At 50.9% G+C, this 27,956-nt stretch overlaps 1 protein-coding gene across 2 annotated transcripts in view; it reads right to left on the bottom strand.

Moving 5' to 3' along the window:
- Positions 1–8,993, bottom strand: part of ESRRB (estrogen related receptor beta) — a 57,946-nt gene extending 48,953 nt beyond the window's left edge. The window contains exon 1 of one of the 2 annotated variants that reach the window (XM_049612451.1): positions 8,561–8,993. In XM_049612451.1, coding sequence (XP_049468408.1) covers positions 8,561–8,957 — 397 coding nt within the window. In that variant the 5' untranslated portion in view covers positions 8,958–8,993. The remainder of the gene's footprint in view (positions 1–8,560) is intronic. The other variant, XM_049612453.1, reaches the window with a different exon arrangement.
- Between the last annotated feature and the right edge of the window lie 18,963 nt (positions 8,994–27,956).

Raw genomic sequence — 27,956 nt, forward strand, 5'->3', positions numbered from 1 at the left:
GCTCAAAAACCTTCACTGGCTTCCTGTTGCCAAGCACAAGCAGCAAAAACAATTATTATCTATTTAAGAGTTATATGCCAGGCACTAAACTAAAAACTTCACGTCCATGACTCATTTGATGTCTGCAATCTGCAATGACGTTCCAGCACCAGAAACTGCTTATCAGCCCCATTAGTCCCATTTCATTGACTGGGAAATTAAAGCCCAGAGAAACTATGTAACTTTACCAAGCTGACCAAGAAAGAAATTGTCAAATTGGGATTCTAAGACAGGTCACACACCCTCGAATCTTGGTGTTACTCTATACTCTTCCTTCACAAAGCCTCTGAAGCCTGTGCCATCCAGCCTCCCGCTGCTTTCCCCACCAGCCCGTCCTCGGCCACCGAGCCCCACCCCCACCCCCCACCCCCACCCCTCAGCAGAGCACATCTGCTCCTCTGGGCCCCTGACTCCTGTTCTTTCTGCCAGGCATGCTCACCTTTCCCTCCTGTTTGCATGGAATTCCTCGGAGATGCCCTCAACCCACCCGCCCCAGGCTCTGTCTCACCTGACTTGCACTCTGGCTGTGACGTGGTCTTTCTCTCATTTCCCCCAGTGCCCTGCAGACAGCAAACTGTTTGCAGGTTTCATTGACTCTTTTCGTACAGATGAGAAAACTGAGACCAGACGACACAAGTCCCTGCCCAAGGTCAGCCGGCTGGTCAGTAGCCGGGCTGGGATAGCGACCTGGTCCCGACCCCCACTCACTCCTAGCTCTGTCTCTGCAGCCCCCCTTGCCTCGTGTCCCGTGGGATCCCCGGCCTCATTCTCCAGGACAAAAGGCCTGGAGGTGGTCCAAGGCAGGATAACCCATCAATCATCTCCCTGCCCCTTCCTTGGGGAGTTTCCTTCCAAGTCTGCATCTGGGCCCCTGGTGAACAAACAGAAGCAGCGCCTGCCAGGCCTTCTTTCTTACTTGCTCTCATCTGAAGTCACAGACCCAGGAGCTGCTCCAGGGGCCTCCTGGTGACCTGCTAAGTTGGCCTCATGCCCTGGGGACGTATGGAGGGCTACAGGGTGGCTTTACCCTCCCCTCAGCAATGTGCATTCATTTATTCATCAGTGGCTTCCGCTCCTAGAAGAAAATCCAAGTACAGCATGCACCAAGCCTCCCCCCACCACCCAGACCCGGGACTTGGCCAGCCTCCCCAGCCCCATCTCCTTCCCTGTCTCCCTCACTCACACCAGCCACACTGGCCCTCTTTCTGGTCCTGAAGCACATCAGCTGTTTCCTCCACCTGGAGCATTGGCCCCAGGATTCTTCCACATGCTTTGCCTTATCTTAGAAGTCATCTTCTCAGCATGGCCTTCCCGATCTTCTGTCTAAATTAGACCCCTCTCGTCTCATCACTGGCTCTTCTCTTTCACAGCACCTGCCTCAAGTCTGTCATGATGCATCTTTACCCGCTATCGTGTTTTCTGTCTGTCTTCCCCCCAGACGGCAACCCCACGGGGTAGGGGCCCTTGATCCACTCTCAACCCAGCTCCCAATACGGTGGTTGCGACTCAACCAATATTCAACAAAGAACTGAGTAACGGCTTCATAAGCTCAAGCGTAAGGCAGGCGTGTCCCCCAAACACTGTCCTTTAGAAAAGAAGTCACTTAATATCTGAGACTTTGTGACATCTCAGAACAGAGGTGCTATGTCCACCACCTTATATCGACCAACTGCTCCAAGACCTCAGTCAATGCTCATCGTCCAACTGAATCAGTAACAAGGGGGTAAAGAGACTTCACACAAATTTAGTTATTCCCGGGAATCTGACCTCACATGTTGAGTGTCAAAAGCAGTAGAGTACCTCATACACTGTGGAAATCGTGCTTATACATCGACACAAATAGAAAAGAACTGCTCTGATGGTCTAGGAACTACACTTACAGCTCCAAAATGACATTTTTAGAAGCACACACATACTCCTAAAGTTTTAAGTAACTAAGACAGGAGTAAAGACAGGGTGCTCTGAAACACTGTTGAATGACTCAGGAAGTGGCCCTAGAAAAGGCAAAGACACTTTAGTCAAAGGTCTGTGTGACAAGTTTGATAACTTCGCTTCACAAAATGTGAAAAGAGGGACGCCTGGGTGGCTCAGTCAGTTAAGCGTCCGACTTAGGCTTAGGTCATGATCTCACCGTCCGTGAGTTCAAGCTGTGTCGGGCTCTGTGCTGACAGCTCAGAGCCTGGAGCCTGCTTCAGATTCTGTATCGCCTTGTCTCTCTGCCTCTCCCCTGCTCATGCTGTCTCTCCCAAAAATAAAAAATAAACATTAAAAAAAAATAATAAAATATTTAAAAAAGCAAAACGTGAGTAGAAAAAAGTTTTTCAAAAAATACGGTATTTTTACATAATGTGATTTGAAGCATACAAGTTTAACTAAAATTAACACATTGTTTTAAGTAGACATTTGACTATTTTATCTAGATCCCTGCAAGTTTCCGTAGGCAAACTGGCCAAACTAGTTTGTCCTTGTGGGGAATACGGGGGATCGCTTTCGGGGGACCACCTTTCATGTGGACACACGGAGAACTTCCTAGGCACCAGGCACTGTGGGAGAACATGGGGTTTGGTGAAAATCAAAGTAAACGTAACCCCTGTTCCCTAGGAACTTATCATCTCCCTGGGGACCCAGTCAGATCATGGCAAGAACCATGCAGTATGGTAACTGTTATCGATGTGCTGGCAGAAGGTATTCAGGAGCACCCAGGAGGGGCACTATCTATGTCAGATGAGAGGGCTCGGAAGTGGAAAAAGGCTTCCCCAGAGGAAACGCCAGCTATCTGGAGACCTAAGGACAAAAGTAGGGCCTGGAGGTTGGGGGAGGCAGAGTAAGGAGGAGAACGTATACAAAGTCTAGAAAGTGATGGTGTGTGATGAGGTCTGGGAACTGGAAAACAGAGCAGTCAGGCAGACCCGCAGCCCACTAGGGAGCATGGCAGGGGATAAAGTTACCAGGACAACGTGGGGCAATCCCCGAGGACATCCTCAATCACGCTCTGGAGCCATGGCTTACCCATAAGCAAGACAGGAGACCGACACGTTCAGACATTGGCTCAGAAAGGTCTCCCAGGCAGCACAGAAGAAAACAGACTGGGAAGGGGCGATCCTGGCAGCCAGGAGACCAGACTAGAAGCCACAGTGGTCGGTGGTGGCCCGGAACAGAGCAAGGCGAACAGAGAGACGCATTAGGTCAAGGGACATGAAGGAAGGAGACGGAACTGGACATGACTGTGGGGACGTTGGTCTGGGATGGGGGGCAGGAAGTCGAGTTCCGGGTTAAGACCCACTTCTGGCCTGCACACCAGGGAACCGACAACTGGGACACAAGGAGAGACGTCTAAGGGCAGGTAGGACTTGTTGCGTTTGGGTGCTTCCAGAACATCCAAGTGGAAATGTTTTATAGGTGCTGAAGGCTCTGGAGTGCAACGGGGAGGCTGAACTGGGACTCATTCATCACAAGCCCAGGCAGGAGCAGATACAGATACAGGGCAGTAAAGCGGGTCAAGAACTGAGAAGAGGAAGGGAAAGGGGGGCTGGAAGCTGGAAATTGAGAGGGTGTGGGCATTGTTTTGTTTTCTTTGTCTTAGATTGCAGATACCACAAGTATTTCAATGCAGAAGGGAGGAGGCTAGGAAGTGAGAGGGTAAAAGAGAGGAGATAGTGGGTAGGAGGGTCTCCAGAAGTGGGGCGGGGATGGGTTCACCCAGAGCCTGGGGCAGGAGACCATCCCTTGCAAGGGGCAGTGGGTAGATCGGCTGGCAACAACTGAGGACATTCCCATCGAGGGCTTCCAGTTTCTCAATGGAACAGGAGGCAGGGTGACAGGGTCAAGGTTTGGGGATATGTCTTGGAAAAGTCCCCCAGGTGGCTCCCTAAAAGGCCACTTCATCAGTTTGGTACTCATTACAAAGGTTTTCATTACTGTGAGGTCAGTATCATAGTCCAGAAAGGAGCTGCATCTCTCAGGGCCAGACTCACATTGGCCAAATTCCAAAACCTGACATATAAGCCCAGGGATACACATTCAAGTACAAAGAGAAACTGATGTGCCTAACCTACAAGATCACTCTAAGCAGAAGACCTGGGGGGGGGGGGGGGGGGGGTGACTAGATCATAATCAGAAAGATGTTAATCACATCAACTGAATGTTTAATGACATCAGTCTGTCCCCAGGCTGACTCCCTTTTGGTAGAAGTGGTGCCTTTGTCAAAGTCTGCCTCCTTTTTCCACGCCTGGGGGGGGAGGGGTGGGTAGGGGCTGATCAATCTTCTTTGATGAGCACATTTTTTTCCCCCCTTAGATATGCTAGTAAATTCGGTCAGGTTGAGGATTATCTCCTTAGCTGTGGAGCCACTGGGTCCCTTCGGGAAGGTGCCTTTTTTGCGTCTAAGCTCATCTGTTCTTGGTGTCCTCACCATCTCCAGCATGGATGACAAACTCCCCTTCACACAGAATCGGGCAGGCAAAGTTGCACCAAACACTGAACGTGCACTACTAGGGGTTTGATCCTAAGCCCCAGGAGGACAGAGGGACTGTACCTACCTTGTTCAATGCTGTAGTGCAGGAGAGCGCACATTTTTTCTGTAAAGGGCCAGACAGGAAATGTTTTAGGCTTTGTGGCAGCCTGCTGTTGGAGCACCAAAGCAGCCAGGTTCTACGTGAACGAATAGGTGTGGCAGTGTCCTAATCCAACTTGATTGACAAAAGCAGGCTTCAGCCTGTAGGCTCTTCTCAGCCCACCTCTCCCGGCCCCTTCCCCCAGCCCCACAGTGCTCCCACCTAGCACAGCCAAGCACGCAGAGTGTACTCAATAAATGTTTATAGGAAAAGAAATGGCTGGGGGTCCCTGGCTGGCTCAGTCGGTGGAGTGTGCGACTCTTGATCTTGGGGTCGTGGGTTCGAGCCCCACGCTGAGTGTAAAGGTTAAAAATAAAATCTTAAAAAAAAAAGAACAGCTGTCTGAGGGTTTTTTCCTCAAGTCTACCATGACATCCTTGTTTCTATAAACTTCTTTCCATATTGATGTAAGCATGGAATTGAGAGACTGAAGGGATCTACGGAGACAGAACATGAGCTAGCATGACTTTAGAGCTTTGTCCAAGCATTTATATCAATTAGTGCATGGATCGTTCTGTGATGAGAGGCCCTCAGTCCAAGTTACCAGACTTTTAAAACATGGCCTGAATAGCCTCTTTATTTTTTTTTCAGGTTTATTTAGAGAGAGACAGAGTGGGGGAGGGGCAGAAAGAGAGGAAGAGAGAGAGAATCCCAACCAGGCTCTGCGCTGTCGGCCAGGAGCCTGACGCGGGGTTCTCACTCACAAACTGTGAGATCATGACCTGAGCTGAAGTCAGACGCTTAACCGACTGAGCCACCCAGGATGTGCAGACACTTAGGGGACTGTACCCTGGTTTGGAGCCTTAGGCTAGGCCTGCAAACTCACTCGGCTCTAAGCTTTAGACGCCAGGGTCTGGAGGGCAGGTGCTCTGGTCTTTCTCTCCTGCCCCCCACCAGTACCTCTCTCAGAACACTCACACGGTACCCGCTGGTCTTTGTGAGGCTGTCCAATTACTGGTCTTCCTCTTTACACTTTAACTATGTTTCCACATTTTCTACAACCATTATGTCCAGAAACAACAAAGTCAAAATCCACGTTAGAACAAAACCAAAGACTTAATGAAATGACTAGAGCAAACCATCAGCTTTACAGTGTACTTTTCCGGATTCTAAACAGAAACCTCTTCCCGGTTCTAAAGGAGAACCAGAACTTGTGACAAAGAGACAAGAGCAGCTGAGCTCTGAATGCATGAAATGCTGCTCTTTGTCCTCTGACTTCTAGGAAAAGATCATTATCCTCTTTGTGGAGCAAATAATTAAGACTGTTTACAAATCCTTCAAGTGGGCTTTTGAAGTGCTGAGGGCACTCTCAGCACCCGGGCCTCTGCCGAGGGAGAGCAGGGTTTCTGAGTCTGCCCCAGCCTCTACTTTCAGAAAATCTGATCCAGAACCCTCCAGAACCCTCAGTGAAGAACCACATGGAGTGAAGAAAACGGGATTGTCTCCTAAAAAGCAATTTTTCAAAAGCTGACCTCAAAGAATCTAAAAAATAATGGCAATCTTACCGAGACCATTTCCTGATCTGGGAAGAAAACAGTTGCCGTCTCAGTGACTTAAACTGGTGGAAACATGTCACGTTTATTTGTCAGATACCCAATGATACAGATTGACTCTCAGACTGGAGGTTTTCAACCCTGGCTGAGGTCGGAGACTCCCAATTAATCACACAGTGCTTTTCAAACTCCGAGATTCCAGGGTGTCCTCCCAGACTCAGGAGTGTGAAGCTGGCAGGGACTGAAACGTGTTCATGCACCGTGCTAGAGTCTAGCACAGTGCCTGATGTGAACACACTCCGTAAACGCTCGCTAAAAGCAGTGCGTATCATGGCTCCTTCTCAGGAAGGTGTAAAGAACCCGAGTCTGGGGTTTTAGGAAAATGTAATTTTAACTGCTTTACTCTTTGGTACTGGTTGAATTTTGACCATTTTTTTCAAGGGTTCATTTATTTTTTTTTTTTAAACGTTTATTTATTTTTGAGACAGAGAGAGACAGAGCATGAACAGGGGAGGGGCAGAGAGAGAGGGAGACACAGAATCCAGAATCGGAAACAGGCTCCAGGCTCTGAGCTGTCAGCACAGAGCCCGACGAGGGGCTCGAACTCATGGACCATGAGATTGTGACCTGAGCTGAAGTCGGACGCTCAACCGACTGAGCCACCCAGGTGCCCCCCCCCCTTTTTAAAAAGTAAGCTTTATGCCCGACGCGGGGCTCGAACTCACGGACCGCGAGATCATGACCCGAGCCGAAGTCGGATGCTCAACCGACCAAGCCACCCAGGCGCCCCAAGGGTTCATTTAAAAAAATAGCTATTATCTATAACTAAGATAGCCAAAATAATTTAAATCCTAAATCAAAATATATCGTTTTACTTACATATATGTAATTACAAAAGCCCGCCGTGTACAATAAAACAAAGCGTGCGTCTGTGTCTTGGTGATAACACTGTCGTAAGTGATATGGTAAAAGTGAAAATCATACCTGCAAGCATTTATTTAGCACTTACAAAGCACCAGGCAATATTATAAGTGCTTTGTACATACCAACTCACTTACTTTTCTTTTAACATCTCTATGTGAAGAAGGAATGAGAGCATCGCACCTTACCGAGAAGGACATGAACCCAGAGGGAAACCGAGGCAGCATGCCCAGGGGCATCTAGCCGTAACGGATGGTGCTGTCTGATCCAGGAACCCGCTGGACAACCACTACACCACAACGTCTCAACTAACAGGGAGAACTGGAAACATGGCCAATCTTAAGGCCCTCAACTAATTTAATGAATAAATAGTCACAAGAAATTTAGACAAATATTTGTTGAACGAAGACACGGAGAGTCATCCCAGGAAAGCTCAACCTGACTCTTCTAAAAATGAAATGGGAAAGGGGGGAGGGAAGACACCCTGAGGACAGCCAGGCAGGGCCAAGGGACGGGACAGGTGTCCCTGGGTTTGGTCCAGTCTGGCTGCAGTTTCTGTCCCAGTGGAATGGCATCACCCCACTTCAGTTCCATGCACGAGGGGGGCTGTTTGTCCATCCACAATCAGCAGCACCTACAGCAAGGGCTGGCGCTTAGTGGGTGCTCAGTAGACTCCTGACGAAACGAATGGCCCAAGTGCTCCGCCCATGGCCTCCTGCAGTAACACCCTTGGCTACCATGTGCCAGGTTCATTCCTCTGGCTGGACCCTGTGCCATGAACTTGATAACAGCTCTGGGAGAGTGTTCTCATCATCATCCCCCATTTAACTCAGGGTGACTTTCCAGAGGCCACCCACCAAGGCTCTTGCACACCTTCATAGGAACCAATCACTCACATACCCTCCGAAAGAGGCCGCCACCCTCGCTGGTGGCCATCAGAACACGATTCAGCTGCCACACAGGCGCACTGTAACAGCCCTTGAAGACAGGCCATGCGGTGATCAGACAGGGTGAGTGGGTTTCCCTTGCTCTGATGGCCTGGCTCTTTCCCAATTGAGAAAATATTTGTGTTTCATTTGTGCCCTTAAAAGATCAAAGCAACAACTCTTTCTATAGCAAGGAGTCTGGAACTGCAGGGTAAAATAACATGATTTTCTCCCCCAAAAAGCAGCTCTTAGGGACACGCTCTTGACCGTGTTCCCCACACCAGTGAGAGGCGCATGCACAGTGCATTTGTGTGGGGTTTCCCGGGGTTTTCTGGGGCACCACAGGGGAGTGCCTGCGTGCCAATGACAGTGCTGGAGTTAGAGTCTCGTGGGGAATCCCGAATGAGAAACCCTGAGAGGCGGGAAAGGGGCTCTACCAAACCCCTGCTGTAGCGGTGGGGGGGGACCCACCTGGCAGCTGGCGGGAATCACCGGGTTTCCCCGCTGCACCTGCAGGCAAGGGCGCCCCTGCCCGCGCCCACCCAGCCCCTGCCCTGCCTTCACGCACCTTGGATGGTCCTCTTGAAGAAGGCCTTGCAGGCCTCGCAGGAGGCCACGCCGTAGTGGTAGCCGGAGGCAATGTCCCCACACACGAGGCACAGGCGCTTGGGGATGGCGTTGAGCATGTACTCGCACTTGATGGCCGAGTCCTCCATGAGGCCGCTGGCACAGTCCTCATAGCTCTTGCGGCACGGGGTGCCGCCCAGCCCGGCGCCTGCGAACATGGGCGGCGAGTCCAGACCGTTGGCGTGGGCGCCCAGGGCCAGGCCGAAGCCCCCGCTGGCGTCGGACGAGCCGCTGGGGCTGTGGTGGCTGAGGGCGTCGATGCCCGAGGACGGGCTGGACGGCTCTGTCTTGATGAAGGAGCCGCAGCTGGAGCCCAGGTGCCGGTCGTCCGCGGACATTCTGTTCAGCAGCCTGCGGACACAGAGCACGGACAAGTCAGCTCTGCGGAGGGTGCGGTGGGTGTGACGCCGGACCCAGGAATTAGCTCTGGGCTCCGGGCACCGAGTGGGCGGGGCGGCTGGGAGGGGCTCAACGCTAAGGCGTTGGTGAGATAAAATGCTGGCCCAGAAGGTCAATTGGTCAGGACACTGCACAGCCCAGAGCAAGTTTCTGCCATTACCCCCCAGAACCTTCTGAGTCCTCAAAGAAAAAACTAGGGTTTTATTTTATTTTACTTTATTTTATTTATTATTATTATTATTAATTTTTTTGAGAGAGAGAGAGAGAGCACAAATGAGGCAGAGGGAGAGGGAGACAGAATCCCAAGCAGGCTTCACACCCAGGGTGCAGCCTGACGCGGGGCTTGATCCCCTGACCGCTGAGATCATGGCCTGAGCCACAATCAAGAGTCTGACATTCAACCCACTGAACCACCCAGGCGTCCTTTAAAAAACTACGTCTGATCGATAAACTTTAGATTAGGCGCCCCAGCTCTCTGCAAATTGCTGGCATAAGGGTGACAGACAAAATAGCTGGGCAATCTTCCTGCACAACAAAAGTACACGGTGGCCATGGCTGGAAGTCTGAGCGTGCCAGGCCCTGGCCCAGACCCCCTCAGTACTGTGACCTGATAACCCATTTCACCCAGCTCCACTGAGGCACTGGGTAAGTCCAAGCTTGGTGCCTCCCCAACATGCCGCCATCACGGAGACTGGGACCAGACACACCATCAAGGCACCTGGCCAGGGCAAGAGGCAGGGCTGGTGGCAAAAGCTGCTCTCTGGGGTTTGCCTCTGGCCCAGGGCACATCTGGAAGGTGGCTCCAGGCCCCCTCCCCCTCCCCGTCCCTAACCCTTCAGCAGGCTGGTTTCCCAGCCCCACCCGGCCCCAGAGACTGTGTCTCCAGGAAGTGACATGAGAGGGCCCCTTCCAGCCTTAGGTCCTCGCATCCCTAGCAGTTTCTTCACCCTAAACTTCAAGCTCCGAGCGTTCCTACCTCACCCACAGAGGCAAGGGAGCATTACCAACATGACAAGGTCACTGTGAAGGGTCATAAAGGTTACCTAAAATGAAAGTCCCTTCTCCTAGAACCATGCTGGGTCCACCTGTCCTTGACCTGGCCTGGCTGTGTGGAGGCAAGGAGCTGGCCAAGGCTTATGCCCGTGGAGCAGGTGAAAGGAAAGAGAGAAAAATCTTGGAGAAGGAAAAGGGCTGAACGATCAGTGGTATGGCCGCATTAGCAGAAAGATGGAGGGGTCTCAGTACCGGAGGGTCCGCTGGGTAGCAGCCATGGTCCACCTCTAATAATGCCCAGAGGGAGCCCCTGTTTCCTGAATGGTCCTTTGAGGAAAGGACTGGTCACCACCAGGAAAAGGGCTGCTTTGCAGCACCCACAAAGCCCACCCCCACACCACCAAATGCAATCTCACGATGGGAGGGGCCGCCGTCCCTGGTGTCGCTAATGATTTCATAGTTAGTACACCTCCCGAGGGGTTGTCCCATCCATCTACATTTGAACATCTGCAGGGACAGGGAACTCATTGCCCCACAGGTGGTTCTAATCAGAAACCGGGAGCTGCAGATAGAAAGATAAAAGATCCCTGTGAGGTTACTACTCTCAAGTTTATCTACTGGAATGCAGCGTCTAAAGATAGAGGCTCTCAGGTCTCTTCTGTTCCAAATGTAACGTTCCCAAGTCCCCTGAGACGCCCTCCCACAAGCACCGTGTTTCCCCTTATATCGGCAGAGGGTGCCCTAGTTGAGGGTCTCCTCTGGGTCCTTTTAAAGCTCTGGCTGGTGCGCTGTGATCGTCCTGGGTTCCATATGACCACCTGCCGCCCCTCCATCCACCAGCAGGTCCCTGGTATGTCCACAGGAAACGCCATCAGCCTGGCAAGGCACAATCCAAGCAGAAAATCTGCCCCGGTAGGCACCTTTGGGTTACCTCCCCACAGCGTCTCTGCACAGGGCAGGCAGGGAAAGCTGACCAGGGGTCCTTCCACCTGTAATCCTCTCCTGCCCACTGCTTTAGGCTCTGCGGGTCACAGGAACACCCAGGCCCACAGTGACGAATCCTGCCGAGGAGATGGCTCCCAGACTCCAGCCCTCCCTCCCCACCCCTCCCTGAAACTCAAAAGAACTCCAGAGGTTTCGGGAGATACACTTGACATTAATGGTAATTACAGCAACAGCAGTAGTCCCCCTACCCCCTTATTTGCAGTGTCAGTTACCCGAGGTATCACCAGGTCAACAGAAGCCTAACACCACGTCACAACGCCGACGTCATTCACCTCATTTGGTCTCTCTCTAAAAGTAGGCCTTTTGTCATCTCACCCTCGGAGACTCCAGGGGCTGAAGGAAGCAAACTTGACCCTGGCCTCCGAGCGGCACAGAAGTCCAGCTACTACTTTACTGCCCGCATCCCAGTTGTGTGTGTTTGGACAGGGGCAGGGTCTGAGGACTTCATTCCTCTTCTCTTTCCCACGACTGGGATTTTGGCACCCCATCCCCACCCCGCCCAGGATGTCTTATCTAGGGAGAGGCCACACCTATTCCAGCCACCTGCTGTGTGCCAAGTGCTGGCCAGAGGACAGGAAAGGTCACGACACACACAGCCCACAATCTCAAGAACTTCATTCTCAGGGCGCCTGGGTGGCTCAGTCGGTTAAGCGGCCGACTTTGGCTCAGGTCATTATGTCACAGTCCGTGTGCTCGAGCCCCGCATTGGGCTGTCTGCTGACAGCTCAGAGCCTGGAGCTGCTTGGGATTCTGTGTCTCCCTCTCTCTCTGCCCCGCCTCCACTCACGCTCTGTCTCTTTCCACCAAAAAAATGAATAAACGCTAAAAAAAAATCTAAAAAAAAAAAGCTCATTCTGTCTCAGGAAGAGCAGACTAAACAAACACAAGTGTGCAAAGCACCAGAAAAAGCCAGGGGGTACTACCCTCACAGGGGCTCCCTTCCCCCGCCCCCCAGCTCCCGCCGCTGGCCCCACCAGTCTTCATTCATTCACTTGTTCATTCATTCATATTTGCGGACTGAATGAACACCCCCTCCACGGGGGGCACAGCTTCTTTTCTGTGTGGAAGATTCCTTCCAAACTTTTCTGTTTTTTCAAGCTCAGGAGTTGCCGGGTCTGTCCTCTGCCCCAGAGGCTGGCCTAGACCAGTTCAGTGGCCATCCACCAAGGGCGGTCACACTCTGGATGCCTCCTTTTCTACCACAGCCTTTTAGTCCTCACAGCCTGTCTGCCAGACATTATCATCCCCACTTCACAGAAGAGAAAAGCTGGAGCTTGAAGCTTGTCCCAGGTCACCTGAGGGACAGGAGAAGCTTGGACCTGAACCAGCCCTGTCTGACTACAGATGCAAGCTCTTTCTTCTGTGGCGCTCTGCCTCTCGTCAAACCAGGTCTCTGAAGGACCTGCCTCCAGCAAGGGCCTCAAGCTTAAATCCCTCAAAACCTGCAGAGAAGAGCTCCAAAGCCCAGAACCTTCCTCACGGCCATTTCTTGACCTGCAGTGTGAGAGTCGAGAACTCTCTGGGGGCACAGAACCCTTCTAGGCTACCGGGTCCTCGATGCACCAGGCAAGGGACAAAATTTGCTGGAGAGGCCAGACCCTCCACAAAAACCTTGTCTCCAACTCTCCTGACCTCTGGCACATCGTTCATGCATTCCAAAGCAAAATTTAAAGGATGGGAAAGAAAGAAGCCCAGGGGGTGGGGGGAGAAGAACCAGCGGGAGGAGCTGAAGAATATAAAAAGCATTTTTTTTAACGTTTATTTATTTTTTGAGAGAGAGAGAGAGAGAGAGAGAGAGAGAGAGAGAGAAAGAGTGCAAGAAAGGGAGGGGCAGAGATAAAGGGAGACACAGAATCTGAAGCAGGCTCCAGGCTCCGAGCTGCCAGCACAAAGCCCAACGCGGGGCCTGAACCCTTGAACCGTGAGATCATGACCTGAGCCAAAGTCAAGACGTTCAACCAACTGAGCTACCCTGGAGCCCCTATAAAAAGCATCCTTTAAAACGCTTTTTAGGGGCGCCTGGATGGCTCAGTTGGTTAAGTGCATCCTACTTCAGCTCAGGCCATGATCTCATGGTTTGTGAGTTTGAGCCCCATATCAGGCTCTCTGCTGTCAGCACAGAGCTCCCTCTCTGCCCCGTTCCCCTCCCCCTCCCCCTCTTTCTCAAAAATAAACATGTAAAACAAATAAACTGCTCTTTAAAGCATGCTTTAAAAAGAGTGTGTGTGTTGGAAATGCAATGAGGAGGGGGTGGCAGCAGGTCACGTGTGGCTACAAGGTCAGCGGAGATCAGAATGGGCAAGCGTCCACTGCAGTGAGCAGTCAGGAGGAGGCAGGTGATGTCGCCAGGGAGTGTCAAGGCTCAGTGGGGATGGAGACCACTGTACCATGGCTGGAGGAGGTCGTGAATGCAACAATTCTTTCCAGAAGTTTGACTGCAAAGGGTAGAAAAGAATGTGAGAGTGGGGTGCCTCCTGGCACACCTTCAGACCTTCAGGCAGCACCATTCCCTTGAACTTGGGATCATGGGGGCAGATAAAGAATGTTTTGTTGTTATTGTGGGTAATTGTTGGTTTTCCTTGATGAGGAGGGGCGTGTGTTAAGAACACAACCAACAAAACTAAAAGGAAACCTCTGTATGGGAGAAGATATTTGCAAATGACATTATCAGATAAAGGGTTAGTATCCAAAATCTATAAAGAACTTATCAAACTCAACACCCAAAAAACAAATAATCCAATGGAGAAATGGGCAGAAGATATGAACAGACACTTTTCCAAAGAAGACATCCAGATGGCTAACAGACATATGACAAGATGCTCAACATCACTCACCATCAGGGAAATACAAATCAAAACCACAACGGGATACCACCTCACACCCATCAGAATGGCTAAAATTAACTCAGGAAACAACAAATGTTGGTGAGGATGCGAAGAAAGGGGAGTGAACCCGTCTGCACCGCTGGTGAGAATGCAAACTGGTGCAGCCACTCTGGGAAACAGCATGGAGATTCCTCAAAAAATTAAAAATAGAACTACCCCAAGATCCAGCAATTACACCACGAGGCATTTATCCAAGGGATACAGGTGTGCTGTTTCAAAGGGGCGCGTGCACCCCAATGTTTATAGTAGCACTATCGACATAGCCAAAGCATGGAAACAGCCCAAATGTCCATCGATGGATGAAAGGATAAAGGAGATGTGGTATATATATATATATACAATGGAGTATCACTTGGCAATCAAAAAGAATGAAATCTTGCCATTTGCAACAACACTAGAGTGTATTATGCTAAGCGACATAAGTCAATCAGAGAAAGACAAAAATCATATGATGTCACTGATACATGGAATTTAAGAAACACAACAGATGAACATAGGTGAAGGGAAGGAAAAATAAGGTAAAAACAGAGGGAGGCAAACCATAAGAGACTCTTAAATACAGAGAACAAACTGGAGGTTGCTGGACGGAAGGTAGGGGGGATTCGCTAAATGAGTGATGGGCATTAAGGAGGGCACTTGTTGGGATGAGCACTGGGTATTAGATTTAAGAGACGAGGGGCGCCTGGGTGGCTCAGTCGGTTAAGCGTCCGACTTCGGCTCAGGTCGTGATCTCACGGTCCATGAGCTCGAGCCCCGCGTCGGGCTCTGTGCTGACAGCTCAGAGCCTGGAGCCTGTTTCCGATTCTGTGTCTCCCTCTCTCTCTGACCCTCCCCCGTTCATGCTCTGTCTCTCTCTCTGTCCCAAAAATAAATAAAAAAACGTTGAAAAAAAAAATTTAAAAATAAATAAATAAATAAATAAATAAACGTTAAAAAAAAAAAAAAAAAGAGACGAATCACGAGGTTCTACTCCTGAAACCATTACTACACTATATGTTAACTAACTTGAATTTAAATAAATATATTTAATTTTTTTTAAAAAAGAATGGAAGGAACTTAAGGTTTTTAAAAATTATGGGATCCACACTTTGCAGTTTGCCTTGGGCGATCCTGATCTTACCTGCTAAGTACCCATTGCCCCCGCTTTACTCCCCAAAGTGGGCAATGAATTGCATGGTGACTCTACGTTCAATGCTGATGGTAAAGAACAGATCAAGATGCACAGACTGAAGATATGAAAGGTAAAAAATGTCCGTTTTCCCAAATTCCAGTTCAATCTTCACCAGAGTCAACTGAGGTGCTTGCTGAACAGGTGGCTGCCTGGGCCTGACCCGACCACAGTCACAGCCCTCTCTGCAAGGGGGGCCCAGAAGTCTGCATTTTCAGGTTGGCTTGTTTCGGCAGCCCAGTTGTGACTTTAGGGGCATCAGGTTTGAGTACCATAAGAATGATGTGGCCAGGAGGCCTGGCAGAGGTTTGATGTGAATCTGGAATGCAGGAAGAGAAAGGAGCTGAAGCAGTAAAGGGGGGTGGGGGGGGGGGAGGTTGGCCGTGCACAGGGGAAGTCTGTGGGTGGTAGAGGGGAGAGCTGAGAGCCCTCGCCTCTCTGTCCCCTCCACTCAGTCCGTGAAGGGAGGCACAGGGAGTGAAGGCTACGGGCAGGAAGTCTAGGAAAAGGAAGAGAGTTTGCAATAGAAACTGGGAGGGGGGTGGTGGTGGGAGGAGAGAGCAGAAATCAGGGTCTCCAGGGTTCACCAGGCCCCTTCGCTCACATTGCAGGGGCACCAACGCAGGGGGAGCCCCGTCTCCTCCAGCAGCTTAGATCTGGGTTTCTCAGCCTGGGTGTTACTGACATCTGGGGCAAAGGACTTCTTGGTTGTGGGGCCATCCTGTGCACCGCAGGGTGTTTAAGAGCATCCCTGGCCTCTACCCACTAGATGCCCCAGCCAGGGCAACCCAACCCTGGAAGAGACATTGCCAAATGTTCCCTGGGGAAAAAAATCACCCCAGAATGAGAACCACCGCCATAGATGTATGAGGAAAGAGGGAGCACGGGGCGGGCCGCAGTGGGGGGTTGGGTGGATGAATGGTGCAGGTCTGGGACAGAGGGGGTGAGAGCAGAAAGTGCAGAAGTGGAAGGAAACAGGGGGAGGGACCAGGAACAGGGTGGACTCCGGGACTTCAGGCTGAGGGAGAGCAGAGGAAGGAGCGAAAAAGTCGGGGGATTGCAGATGGGGTCAGGGAAGATGTCAGAGGTGGAGGCTGCGGGCCAAGGCACGGGTGGGGGGAGGTGGCCACAGGGTGGGTGCCGCGATGGTGTGCAGGGAGGGTGCAGCCTCGCGATGAGGGGACATGGCAGACACTTCAATCCGGGGAGGAGGGGGGTCACACGGAGTCCATCATCTGTGGTTGGCTGGGACCCAGTTCCCGACTGGGTCGATGACTATTGACTGTATGGGAGGGACAGAGGCCCCGTGGAAGCAGCCTCTGCAAGAGCAGAAGTCAGTGGCTGCAGGCCCTCGAGGCATCATTCCCCCCCCCCCCCCCCCCCCCCCCCCCGCGATCCATGTGGAACAGGAGCACAGCTAGAGCTGCCCTGGCCTCAATTTCACCACCATCTGATTCAGCATGGCCTCCCTCCCACCCCAGCGTGCTCTCTGCCCCTGGCCCTCTTCACATCCAGCGTGGAGCCTTGTGCCTCAGAGTGGCCTGGCCTCCAGGGGTGCCTGAGCTCACTGGTGGAGCGGGGTGCGCGGTGTCTCTGCTTCTGCTGGACAACGGAGTGGGTTGAAGATTTTCTTCATATGGAGACCAAAAAATCTTGGGGAACTCTGAGTGAAACCCAAACAGTTGAGCTATTTTGCCACACATCTGTCGAGGAAGAGAAACTCCCGCGTGCCAGCAAGAGACAACTATAAACTTTTTCGCTGGACTCCCAGGGACCTGGCCCCCTGAGGATGGCCTGCTGGGCAGACAGCAGGAGGGAAGCTTCCAAAGGAACAGCTCAAGGAGGGAAGCGCTTTGAACTGGCCCGGTTAGCCTAGGGCCTGGCTTGCTTTCCTCTGTGGGACAAAGCCCACCTCACCACACACAACACAGCAATCCGGGAGGCCTGCAGAGGGCTGTGCCCACAGCCTCCTTTTGGCTCTGTGCTGAGGCCACACTTGTAAGAGCAAAACCAGTAACTGTCATGTAAGGGTTACAAGCCTGCATGCTGGCATCAGATGAGCCAGTTCTGCCACGTATTAGCTGCTGATTCTGAGGCCAGCCTCAGAGTGCCCATCTGTAAAATGGGCCCAATCACCTCCTTCATAGGATTGTTCTGCGTGAGCATAAACTAGTGTATGCAAAATGTGTAGTCCGAGCTGGTGCCCAGCAAGCACTCTGCAGACGCTGGCTTACTGTTGTGATTCTCCCCGGAAGCCCCTTCCAGAAAACTCATCATTTGGCCACCTGTGGTCAAACCCAGCAAAGCTCTTCCCTCAACTAAGTCCCCAGATATAGAATGCAGGATGATTCCACAAGGAACTTGCCATTTACCAGGAGGGAAAGTGGTTGGTTAGGCAAATTAAGAGGATAAATAAGCCTAAAAACGGCAATCCACTATACAGAAGAAAAATGGTTTCTGAACACTTGAGAGACTCTTATGTACATTTCTATAATTAATTCGTTAGCCAGGGGCCACCAGAGTAATTCATTATAGCAGACCCTCAGACCCTCCAGCAAAGCTTTATTTGTTATGAATCAGCCCCTCAGGGAACCTTAAAGTAGCCCAGTTAAACTTCCTTTAAAAGTCTCCGGGTGCCTGGGTGGCTCAATCAGTTGAGTGTCTGACTTCAGTTCAGGTCATGATCTCACGGCTCATGAGTTTGAGCCCCGCATCAGGCTCTGAGAGGCTCTGTGCTGACAGCTCAGAGCCTGAAGCCTACTTTGAATTCTGTCTCCCTCTCTCCCGGCCCCTCCCCTGCCTGTGCGCACGCGCTCTCTCTCTCTCTCTCTCTCTCTCTCTCTCTCTCAAAAATAAGTAAACAAAAAAACTCTTTTTAAGAATACAGGGGCGCCTGGGTGGCTCAGTCGGTTAAGTGTATGATTCTTTGTTTCAGCTCAGGTCATGATCTCACATTTCATGGGATGGAGCCCCGAGTCAGGCTCTGTGCTGACAGCATGGAGCCTGCTTGGGATTCTCTTTCCCTCTCTCTCTGCCCCTCCCTGGCTTGCGCTCTCTCGCTCTCTCTCTCTCTCTCCCTCAAAATAAATAAATAAATAAACAAACAAACATAAAAATTTGTTTTAAACATTAAAGAATATAGAAGGAGCCCTTAATAGGGGATGGGATGCAGAGGACCACATGGCTAAATGTGAATAATGTCCCCGCCTCCTGTTGGGATAGGAATTCAGGGGCACTTACTACACAGGAGGAAGGGAGGAAGCAGGGAAGAGAGGGAGAGAGGGTGAGGTGGCCAATGATGACAAGTACTAGGAAGCAAGGATTATAATTAATCCAATCCTATACATATGAGGTCCAGTAATTATATAATTTTTTCTTAAACTCACGTATTTAATTCAAATTGACTTTCCCCCTGAGTAGTCTAAATCACCTATTTTAATATGTGATGTTCTTATCAGTTGTATGTGATTAAAACCTTACATATGTGTATCTTTCAACAGTAGGTCTGTTTTCCTGGAAAGACACACTAGCACAGCTGGGGTCAGTGGCCTGTAAGTTACAGATTCTGCTGTCCACCCTGGCGACCTACAGATGAGGGACTAAAGCCCCGAGAAGCTGGGACTCACTCCAAGTTACTAACTAGAGAGCCAGGCTGGTTGGGGTTGAGAGACATAGTGAGTAGTGGTGACCCCCACCCCCTCCCCGGGAGAAGGGGCTTACTCTGGCAGGGCCCCACCTGCCACCCTCCATTGCCAGGATGCTACCACAGCACCGCTCTTGTGGTGGCTTGATTTTATCTGGTCCCCTCAGAATACTTTTCCTAACACTCCTCTTTCTCCCCTTGGGGCCCTCTCTGGGACCGAGGACTGCAAAATGACCCAAAACCAAACTGGCTTCAGCAAGAGCCTGCCTCCCCCTGTGTGCTGAAGCTATGGCAAAAATCTGTAATTAAGCATCTTGTCTTAGAGAGATTAGTCAAAACCAGACTGGTCCCGGACAACTGATTGAAATCTCGTTCCACACAAATTACGGCATGGAAAATAATGATGGGTAATTAGTGCCTTTCAATCGGGGCTTTTTATCCATGATTTTCCAGGCCGCATCCATCATAATGAGAAGAGAGAAGTTCTGCCAAAGCAGGGGGAGATGAGTGGATGCAGAGTGGGAGTGCCCTGGGACAGCTCGGAGGGTCCATCGACCAGCCGAGCTCCGGCCCGCAGCGGACAGCCTCTGTGGCTCTTACCGTGGCTCTCCGCAAATTAGACTAAGGGGCCCCTCTGGAGACACTGATCCCAAACCTCAGCCTTCACCTGGGTCCTCTTAGTGGAGTCCCCTCAAACAAGACCCAGAGGTGCCTCGTGGCTCTTCCGTGAGTCCCCTTGGCCAACTCTGGGCTCTGAACACCACAAAAGGGAGTGTTTAGAGAAAGGGCAACATCGAAAATTCAGAATATGCCCCCAAACACACCACAATGATTCTTCCTTTCAATAGCTACCGGAGATCTGACATCTATGAATTGATCTTAACTCTTGTGGAATCTGGTCTTATTTTCACCTTGCATCAAGCCGCGATGCGGTATAAACATCCCACCTACTGTCACTGAATACACCTGGCAATTTCTAGATGGTACTTGATTCTCACAGCAGCCATGGTGCTGGGCCACAGATCTTAGCAGTTGGAGCTGGACTGCCTGAGTCAATTCCAGTTCTGCCTCTTCCAGGGTATTTAACTCTTCTGCGCTTCAGTTTCCTCATCTGCAAAATGGGGGTGCTGATTATAGTGCACACCTCAGAGGGTGGTCTTGAGGATTAGCGAGTTACTACAGAAAAGGGCTTAGAACAGTGCCTGGCACACAGTATGTGCTCAATAAGTAAATGCTACTGGTTATGACAGCAGCCCTTTCTGGATAATGACATGGCTTCCATTACGTGCCCCTAAACATCAATCTCACCGCAAGCAAGACTGTTTACTCTCTGTCTCCCAGCGTTCATCCATCCGGGCACTTTCCTATCTACCATTCAATCACGAATCTGTGTACCTCTCAGTGTGCTGGAACTTCCACCAAGAAAGTCCCTTTTTAGGCCATGGGTCTCCTTATCCAGGTACTACCGGAACCAATTGTCAGACCTAACTAGCCTCTCTCCTGGGAGCTGACACCTCACTCCAACACTCCGTCTCTCACATGCATGCTCATGCATGTGCGCGCGCGCACACACACACACACACACACACACACACACACACAGCTCCGTCCCGCGGGAACTGCCACATTCTCACAGACCTCCACCCCACTGGCCCAGCTGATTGACCCAGGGGTGTGCAGCCGACTGGCTGGGCCAGTGAGTCTCTCCCATGAGACATGTGGTGTCGGGGCTGCCTCTCCAGGGACAGAAGCAGGAAGAGGGACAGCTCAAGAAATGAGCAAGGTCACACTTTGCATCAGTGTGCGGCAAGGGAGGAAAAACTCGCAGCTGGCAGCGGAGAAAGGTGCTGGCCAGGGGCAGAGTCCCCGGGGTCTTAGTCATTGTTGGAAGCTGTTCCGAAACCCAGGAGCGCTCTGCTCAGGTGAGCGAGCACAGCTTGACCCCCTGACACAACCTCGCACAAGGGGCATTCTGATACTTAACCAAAAGGGCAACTCATTCATTCATCCACCCTTCCTCATTCGTTCATCCACTCCCTCCCTCACTCAGACATTCCGTCACCATCCCTTGAAGATCTACAGTGTGCCGGCCACTATTCTAGCCCTGGGGATGGATCGGCACGCCAGGTGGACAGCTTCCTGCCCTCAAGGAGTGACAATACCATATCTCACTGACCTGAAGCTATATTATCTTTTCGTATTTTACCATGTTGGCAATCGGAATGCATCTTGAATCGATGGCATGCTATAGTTTAATCTGATTAGCGGTTCCAAGAAGAATGGTGTCTTGAACAATAGATGATGACATAGATTAATGAAATATGATAAACAAGTCTAGCTGAGGCTGCTAGGAGTTCACCAAGAGCAATTTCATTTCTTCCTAGACATCAGGGAGACTACATTTCCCAGCCTCCTTTATGGGGAGCTGTGGCCATCAGCGAGGTGCTGGCTAATGGAATGTGGGCGAAATGATGTAAGTCACTTCCTCTCTGGCCCAGAAGAATCTCCCACGGTACTCCCCACGCTGCACCCCCTGCTCTCTCTGTCTCCCCCCACGGGTGGGCCACACAGGATCCAGGCAGAGGATCCAGGAGAGAGCCCCAGGGCCCTGGGGGAATGGTAGAACCACACACCAGAAGGAGCCTGAGCCCATGAATGACCTCATGAAAGGCTACCTGTCGAACGCCCTCCCCAAAATGTCATATGGACAAGATGGAAACTTCTGTTGTGTTAAGCCACTGAAACTCTGGGGTTGTACGTAATAATAACTAGTGGTATCCAGCCTAATACAATAATTAAACGACCAAAATAGTATCCATTCAGTTAGTGATTAGTGCAGGGGAAGGGGGTATAAGGGAGGATGAAGCAGGGCCAGATAGCGTGGCCAAAGAAAGCTTCTCAGAGGAGGTGACATTTCAGCAGAGGCCTGGAGAAAGAGAGGGAGGGAGGCATGTGGGAAAAGCGCTGAGTTGGAGGAACAGCAGGGAGACAGGGAGAGGCAGGCAGGGCCCTCTTCCAGCAAGAGAATTCTGACCAGGCCAGGACCTCAAAGTGCCTCTGATCTGTCCTTGGCTGCCTGCCTTTGCTAGAGACCCCAGGGATGGGGAGAGTCCCAGTTCAGGAAGCAGCCATTCCCATCCTTCGGCCACTCAGAGTAGTTTTTTTAAAAAGTTATTTGTGGGGTGCCTGGGTGGCTCAGTCAGTTGGGCGTCCGACTTTAGCTCAGGTCATGATCTTGTAGTCTGTGAGTTCAAGCCCCAGGTCGGGCTCTGCGCTGACAGCTCAGAGCCTGGAGCCTGCTTCAGATTCTGTCTCCATCTCTCTCTGCCTCTCCCCTGCTCTCACTGTGTCTCTCTCTCTCTCTCTCTCACACACAAACAAAATAAAAACATTAAAAAGAATTTTTTAAAAGTTATTTGTGAAGAGTCAAACTACTTCTTCTCTCTGCAACTTCCAGTTACAGTTTATACAACTCCTTCCCTCAGGACGCACAGAACAAGTCTATACAACAGCCCTCTTGATTGCTGAAGGCAGCCTTCTGCTCCCTGGTGGCCCTGTCCTCACCAGGATCAGCATCCCCTGGTCCTGGGATCGCTCCTCCTCACACTTTGTCCTTCTTTCAGAATAACTCATCTGCTCTGTTTACTTCTCACAAAGACGAACATCAGAACAGAGCACAGCCTTCCAGGTATGTTCGGGTAGGTGCTGAGCAGAGCAGTATTGACACCCTTCTCCCCCTTAGACACCATACCTCTGTTGATGCGACCCGAGACTGAATCAGCACATAAGCTGTGTGGCTCACACTGCCGACCTCCCCTCTGCTCCTTGTACAATCACACACCTGGGTCTCTTGTGTGTGTGCTATTGCTGGGCCTAAGTCCCATTTCCCTCTGTGTGTTCCTACAGGGCAGTGTGCAGACCCAGTGAGGGGGACGATGCTTCCATCCACCACCCGGTCAAAGCAGCGGTCCTTCCTGTGTGATCTTGTGCACAGAGAGGATGACACAGGAGGCTTGGGGCTCCCAGCACCCTTTTCTCTTCCTGACTCAAGTTTTCAGTCTCTGTGCTAATGGGCGGTCTGGGCAGATGACAAAGACAAACATCTTAACTCAGGTGGGCAGGTGGGGACCTGGCTCTGAAGCCAACTGGGAACCTGCTTGCCACCTGTGTCGTGACAATGAGAGTGCCCACTGGCCAAGGGCTTACTCCCTGCGGGGCTCAGGGCCACATGCATCCTGTCACTGGCAACAACCTGTTGAGATAAGTACTATCGTTTCCCCCATTTTGCTAAATACCTTGGCAGGGGTCACACCCAGAAAGTGCTGGAGTGAGTTACAAAACAAACGGGAGTAAGTCACAACAGTCCTCTGCTCAAAGCAGCCAGGGGCCCTCAGGGTCTGACCCCACCAGCAGAGATGCTATCCCCTGCCCACTCTGCCCCGTGGTCACTCTGTGCCAGCCACACTGGCCTCCTGGCCATTTCTTGACGACACCCCCATGCTCCGACCACGGGGCCTCTGCCCCCTGTACTTGAGGGCAGAGCTGTGTCTTTCTTTCCCGCTGTTTCCTGTGTCTAGAACACTATAAGCACAGGCTCCATAAACATTGGTTCATGAACAAATGAATGAGGAGGTCTGAGAGTTGGGTGGAACAAGAATTCTCAAGGCCTGCACTCTCTTCAGGATGGGACGGTCCCAGGCCTGAGCCCCGGGACAGGACCGCAGTCAGAGCGAGGAATCCAGCCGGCAGTGTACGAGCAGAGCCCAGAGATCCAAGTCCAACAATTCCCAATGAAAGGACCCTAAAAGATCAACCTCGCCACCGGTTCCCATAGAATTCTGCTGATCCTGGCTTTAAGACTTTACAAATGACATACGGGGTTTTCTTACTTTCTGGGGGGTTTTTGTTTTTTTTAGCACCCAAAATCATACAAAGTGTTTCGAAGAAACGTAGAGAAGCTAACATCTCAGACCCACTCATTGAGAAATCTGGTTTCAAACTGTTCAAAAAAAAAAGGTATTTTCATACAAAAAAAATCAATGTAATTTATAAAGCCTTCAGGAACTGGGGCTGGAAAAAAGCTTGCTTTGACTTCAGAACCCTGACTCTGTACAACTGGAAAGGGTTCACTGCCACTCCCCGACCTCGGGGCCCAGGCACAAGGATTCTGGGCCCAGACCATCTGGATTTGGATCCTGGCTTTGTCACTTACTGGCTCTGCCACCGGCCGCTTAGCTTCTCCGTATCTTAGTTTCCTCATCTGCAAAATGGGTCATAGAAAGACACCTATCTCGTAGAGTTTCTCTGAGGGGTAAAAGACACAATCGATGTAGAACACCCACCGCAGCACCTGCTCACGGTAAAGTGCTCAGTAAACACAAGGTGTTACTGTTAGCTCCTCTGCTCTCTTGGGTGCAGGTCCTTCCGGGCACAGCAAGAAAGTTCTGACAGTTTGGGTCTCAGTCATCTCCTCTATCAACTGGATATAAGAAGAAAATGGGGAAAAGGGAAAGCAGAGGTGGGGGTCACTCCCAGGCTCCTTGGCCCGCCCCTAAGCTGAGCTGTTGGGGGTCAGGTGGATTCACCAGGCTTGCCCTTGGAAATGCTGTCACTTATCACACGGACTTCTCCAGATGGGGCATTTTGACTATTGATCTGATAAATAAACAGCCTGCTGGCTCGATCAAAATGTTATTTTGCATTTCAATCACTGCTCACTAATGCAACCTTCATCCCGCCAAGATGCTGCTGGCAATGACACCAGCCCCGTCACTGGCTTGAGAGGTGGAGCCACCCCCTACCAGTACCCAACCCACTGGGAAGTCTGATCAGGGGTGGGGAGCACAGCTGTTCTTGGGGAGAGGGGGGAGAGGATGGAAAGAAACGTCCTTGTTGAGCGGGGATCCGGAGGGCCAGGTGCTGCCGTCAGGCCCGTGAGAAAGGCTCTTATGGCTGCAGGTGTGTGCCAGACTGGGACATACCTGAGCGAGCCAGCAGCCCCCTGGGACCTCAGGGTCAGGCCTCGACGCGCCCCCCCCCCCCTCCACTTTGTCCGATGGCGTTGGCATACCACTACCCTTGTCTGCATCTCAGCGGCTGCCCTGGTAAACTGGATCCAAGAAAACTACCCTGCTTGGCTTGGGTCGTTGTAAAGACTCGGTGAGAAAACAGATGCGGAAGGAAGGCCTTTGGAGAAAAAGAGGACGTTAACGCTGCCGTATTATTTAATGGAACCGGAAGACTAGATGTCCTTTCTGTGCTAAACGCCTACTACGTGCAAAGTGCTCTACACACACAAGCTTACTGAACACTCGCAATAACTCTGGATGTTTAGTCCACTTTTACAGACGGGAAGACCCGTCGAAGCATGAGGATGTTGAGGCACACAGCTTCTACGGGACGTCGAGGACTCAGGTCTTGAGCTCTAATCGACCCTCACACCCATGTCTGGGGATTCAGCCACCCCGGGGGCCCTCACCCCTAGGGAAGATCAAGGCCAGCCACTGGGACCAAAAGGAAAGGGGGCAGGTGAACACTCCACCTGCTCAGCGAGACACGAGGCTGTTCAGAAACCTGAAAACCCGGGCGATGGGGAGTAGGCAGAAGAGGTGTCACCGAGAACTAGAAGCATTACCAGCGCCCCGTCATCTCTGTGCAGAGCTCTGAGGGGCAGGGAGAGGCCTGGGAGCCCTGAATACAAAGTTCAAAGCAGATGGAACTGGAACCCCCAATATCAAAGGGATGAATGGCAGCTACAGGCCCCAGGGTCCCTTTTGGAAAAGACTAGCCACCTCTCCAATGTGTGTGCCTTGGTGGAATTAAGGGTAAATTTCAGCCTTTTGATCTAGGTGCGAAAATTGCTTTGTATTTTCTTCTTTATAATACACACACACACACACACACACACACACACACACATACACATACCCCTCTCAAGAGTAGAACTACATATTTATAGTTTATATTTCTGGGTTTTTTTTTTTTAAATAAATAGCACAAAGGTCTCCTGAGTTCTTATTATACTTTAAAAAAAAAAAAAAAAAAGCCCGGAGACTAACTGGTATGGCTTCTGTCCCAGCTCTGAGGCTATGTGTCCTTGGGACAGTTACTTGCCTTGTCTGGGCTCAGTTCTGTTTCCTTTTCGGGAAAATGGAGACAGCTTTAGCTATCTGCCAGAGAGGGACGACATATGACACGGGAGGTAACACAGTGGGCCCTGAGATTTCCCTGGGAAGCTGGACGCCAGTCATGAGCTTTTTGCTCATGTTGGTTTCACAGATAACTCAAGGGTTAAAAATGAAATCACCTAAAGAAAAAAAAAATCCACATTACAAAATGAAACACTGCCTCTAATACAATGGCCTGAGATCAATATGACACATAAAGACTGGGAATCCATAACTCTCCAGTCTCCTGCCCTGATGCGTCTACCAAACCAAATGCCAACCCTCCTGCCCCCACGACAGTACCTTCCAGATCACAATCAGAAGAGCGGGGCTTCTCCATGCACATCCACCCGAGAGCTGCCTGCCCATCTGCTAGCCAGCTCAGCCAGGCTATGCTGGGAGGAGCACCAGATCTGGGTTCTCCCACATCCCAGTTCAAGTCTCTGCTCTGCCCCTTCCTCCATGACCTTCAGCAGGTTCTTGACTTTCTCTGGGCCTTAGTTTCTTCACCTCTAAAGCAGAGAAAACCCATCTTTGCTGCCTCAGGGAGTTAATGTAAGGATCAAATTAAGATCTTATTTTCAAAAGCTTTTGCAAAGTGTCAGCCTCCTACAAAGTTGCCACACCCTGTGACATTTCACAACCTGGCTCTTGGAGAGGAAGGGAACGAGGTCTTTAGGACGAGTCCCACCAGGTACCCCACCCACTAATGGAAGTAAAAATGAAACCTAGTTGAGCAGCACTTACTTGTCTACCCAGTTAACCTTCATCAGGCCCCAGAGGACAGTATTTTCACCCCCAGTGTAAGGGCAGAAGGTTTCCTCGTTAGATGTTGCTTCATGGGTCGGGGACCGAGGCTGAACCCAGGCCCCCGGACTCCTGAGTTCCGAGCTGGACCTCAACATTTCACAGCCTCTCAGCATCAGGATTCCAAATGGAAACAGAAAAGTTTAAAAGTGCAAAAGCAAAATATCTGACCAGCTTGCCTCAAAACCGTCAAGGTCACAAAAACTAAGGAAGGTCTGAGAAACTGTCACAGACCAAAGGAGATTAAAGACCCAGGACAACGAAATGCAGTGCAGGATCGTGGGCTGGATCCTGGAAGAGAGAAAGGACATCAGTGGGAAAGGGAATAAAGTGTGGATAAAATACAGAATTTAGTTCATAGCGATGCACCAACATCAAGTGTCTACATCGTGACGAACGCACCATGGTGACCTGAGAGCAGAGGGGAAACTGCACGGGGGCATATACGATCTCTCTGCACGACCGTTGTGATTTCTCTGCAAATGCAAAACTATTCTAATAAAAAGTTTTTAAAAAGCGGAAGACAAAAAAAGGGAAAGCTCCAACTTTGCCTCTTGAAAAGAAGGCGCACCACGCATGCTGACCTGTTTTCCGACCCCCGGCTCCTCCTTCACGGCCAGCGGCCTCTGGACAAGCTTCGCTCCTCCTTAGCTCCGCTCCTCTGTGCACACAAGTCCACTGCCTGGAACACCTTGTCCTTCTCTCGATCACAGTGGGGCCTTCTTGGCCTCGAGCCACACAAATGATCAAACACTGAACCAGTTACCTCATTCCTACTGACGTAGACTAACACAGTTCGGCAGCAGCACAAGGTCACGTGCCCGAAACGTGACCTGTAGTATTTCCTTCAGACACACACACGCGTGTGTGCACACACGTGCACACACAGACAAACACCACTGGAAACAGCCTCAACGTTGATAAATAATGCCACAGCCACTGACTTGAATTGCAGAGTTGTTGGTACACCAGGAACTGGAAGTCAATGGCAGAACATGATGAGAATAAAATCCAATCCCAACCCTAGTCTGCAAAGCCCCCCGAGCGCTAGCCCTGCGTCCCTTTCCAACTTCACCTTCCACTCTTCTCCCCATGTTCCAGCCACATGGACCTCCTACTCTTCTCCAAATACTCCACGGGCATTACTACCTCAGGGCCTTTGCACCGGCTACACACATATGCAATATAAAAAGGGGATACGTGGAAAATAATGTGCAAAAATGAAAAGATAAGTGCTATTTGGGGAAATCAGCTGAACTTTTTGTCAAGCT

Source organism: Panthera uncia, assembly GCF_023721935.1.
Source record: "Panthera uncia isolate 11264 chromosome B3 unlocalized genomic scaffold, Puncia_PCG_1.0 HiC_scaffold_1, whole genome shotgun sequence".
In the NCBI taxonomy this organism is placed as follows: domain Eukaryota; kingdom Metazoa; phylum Chordata; class Mammalia; order Carnivora; family Felidae; genus Panthera; species Panthera uncia.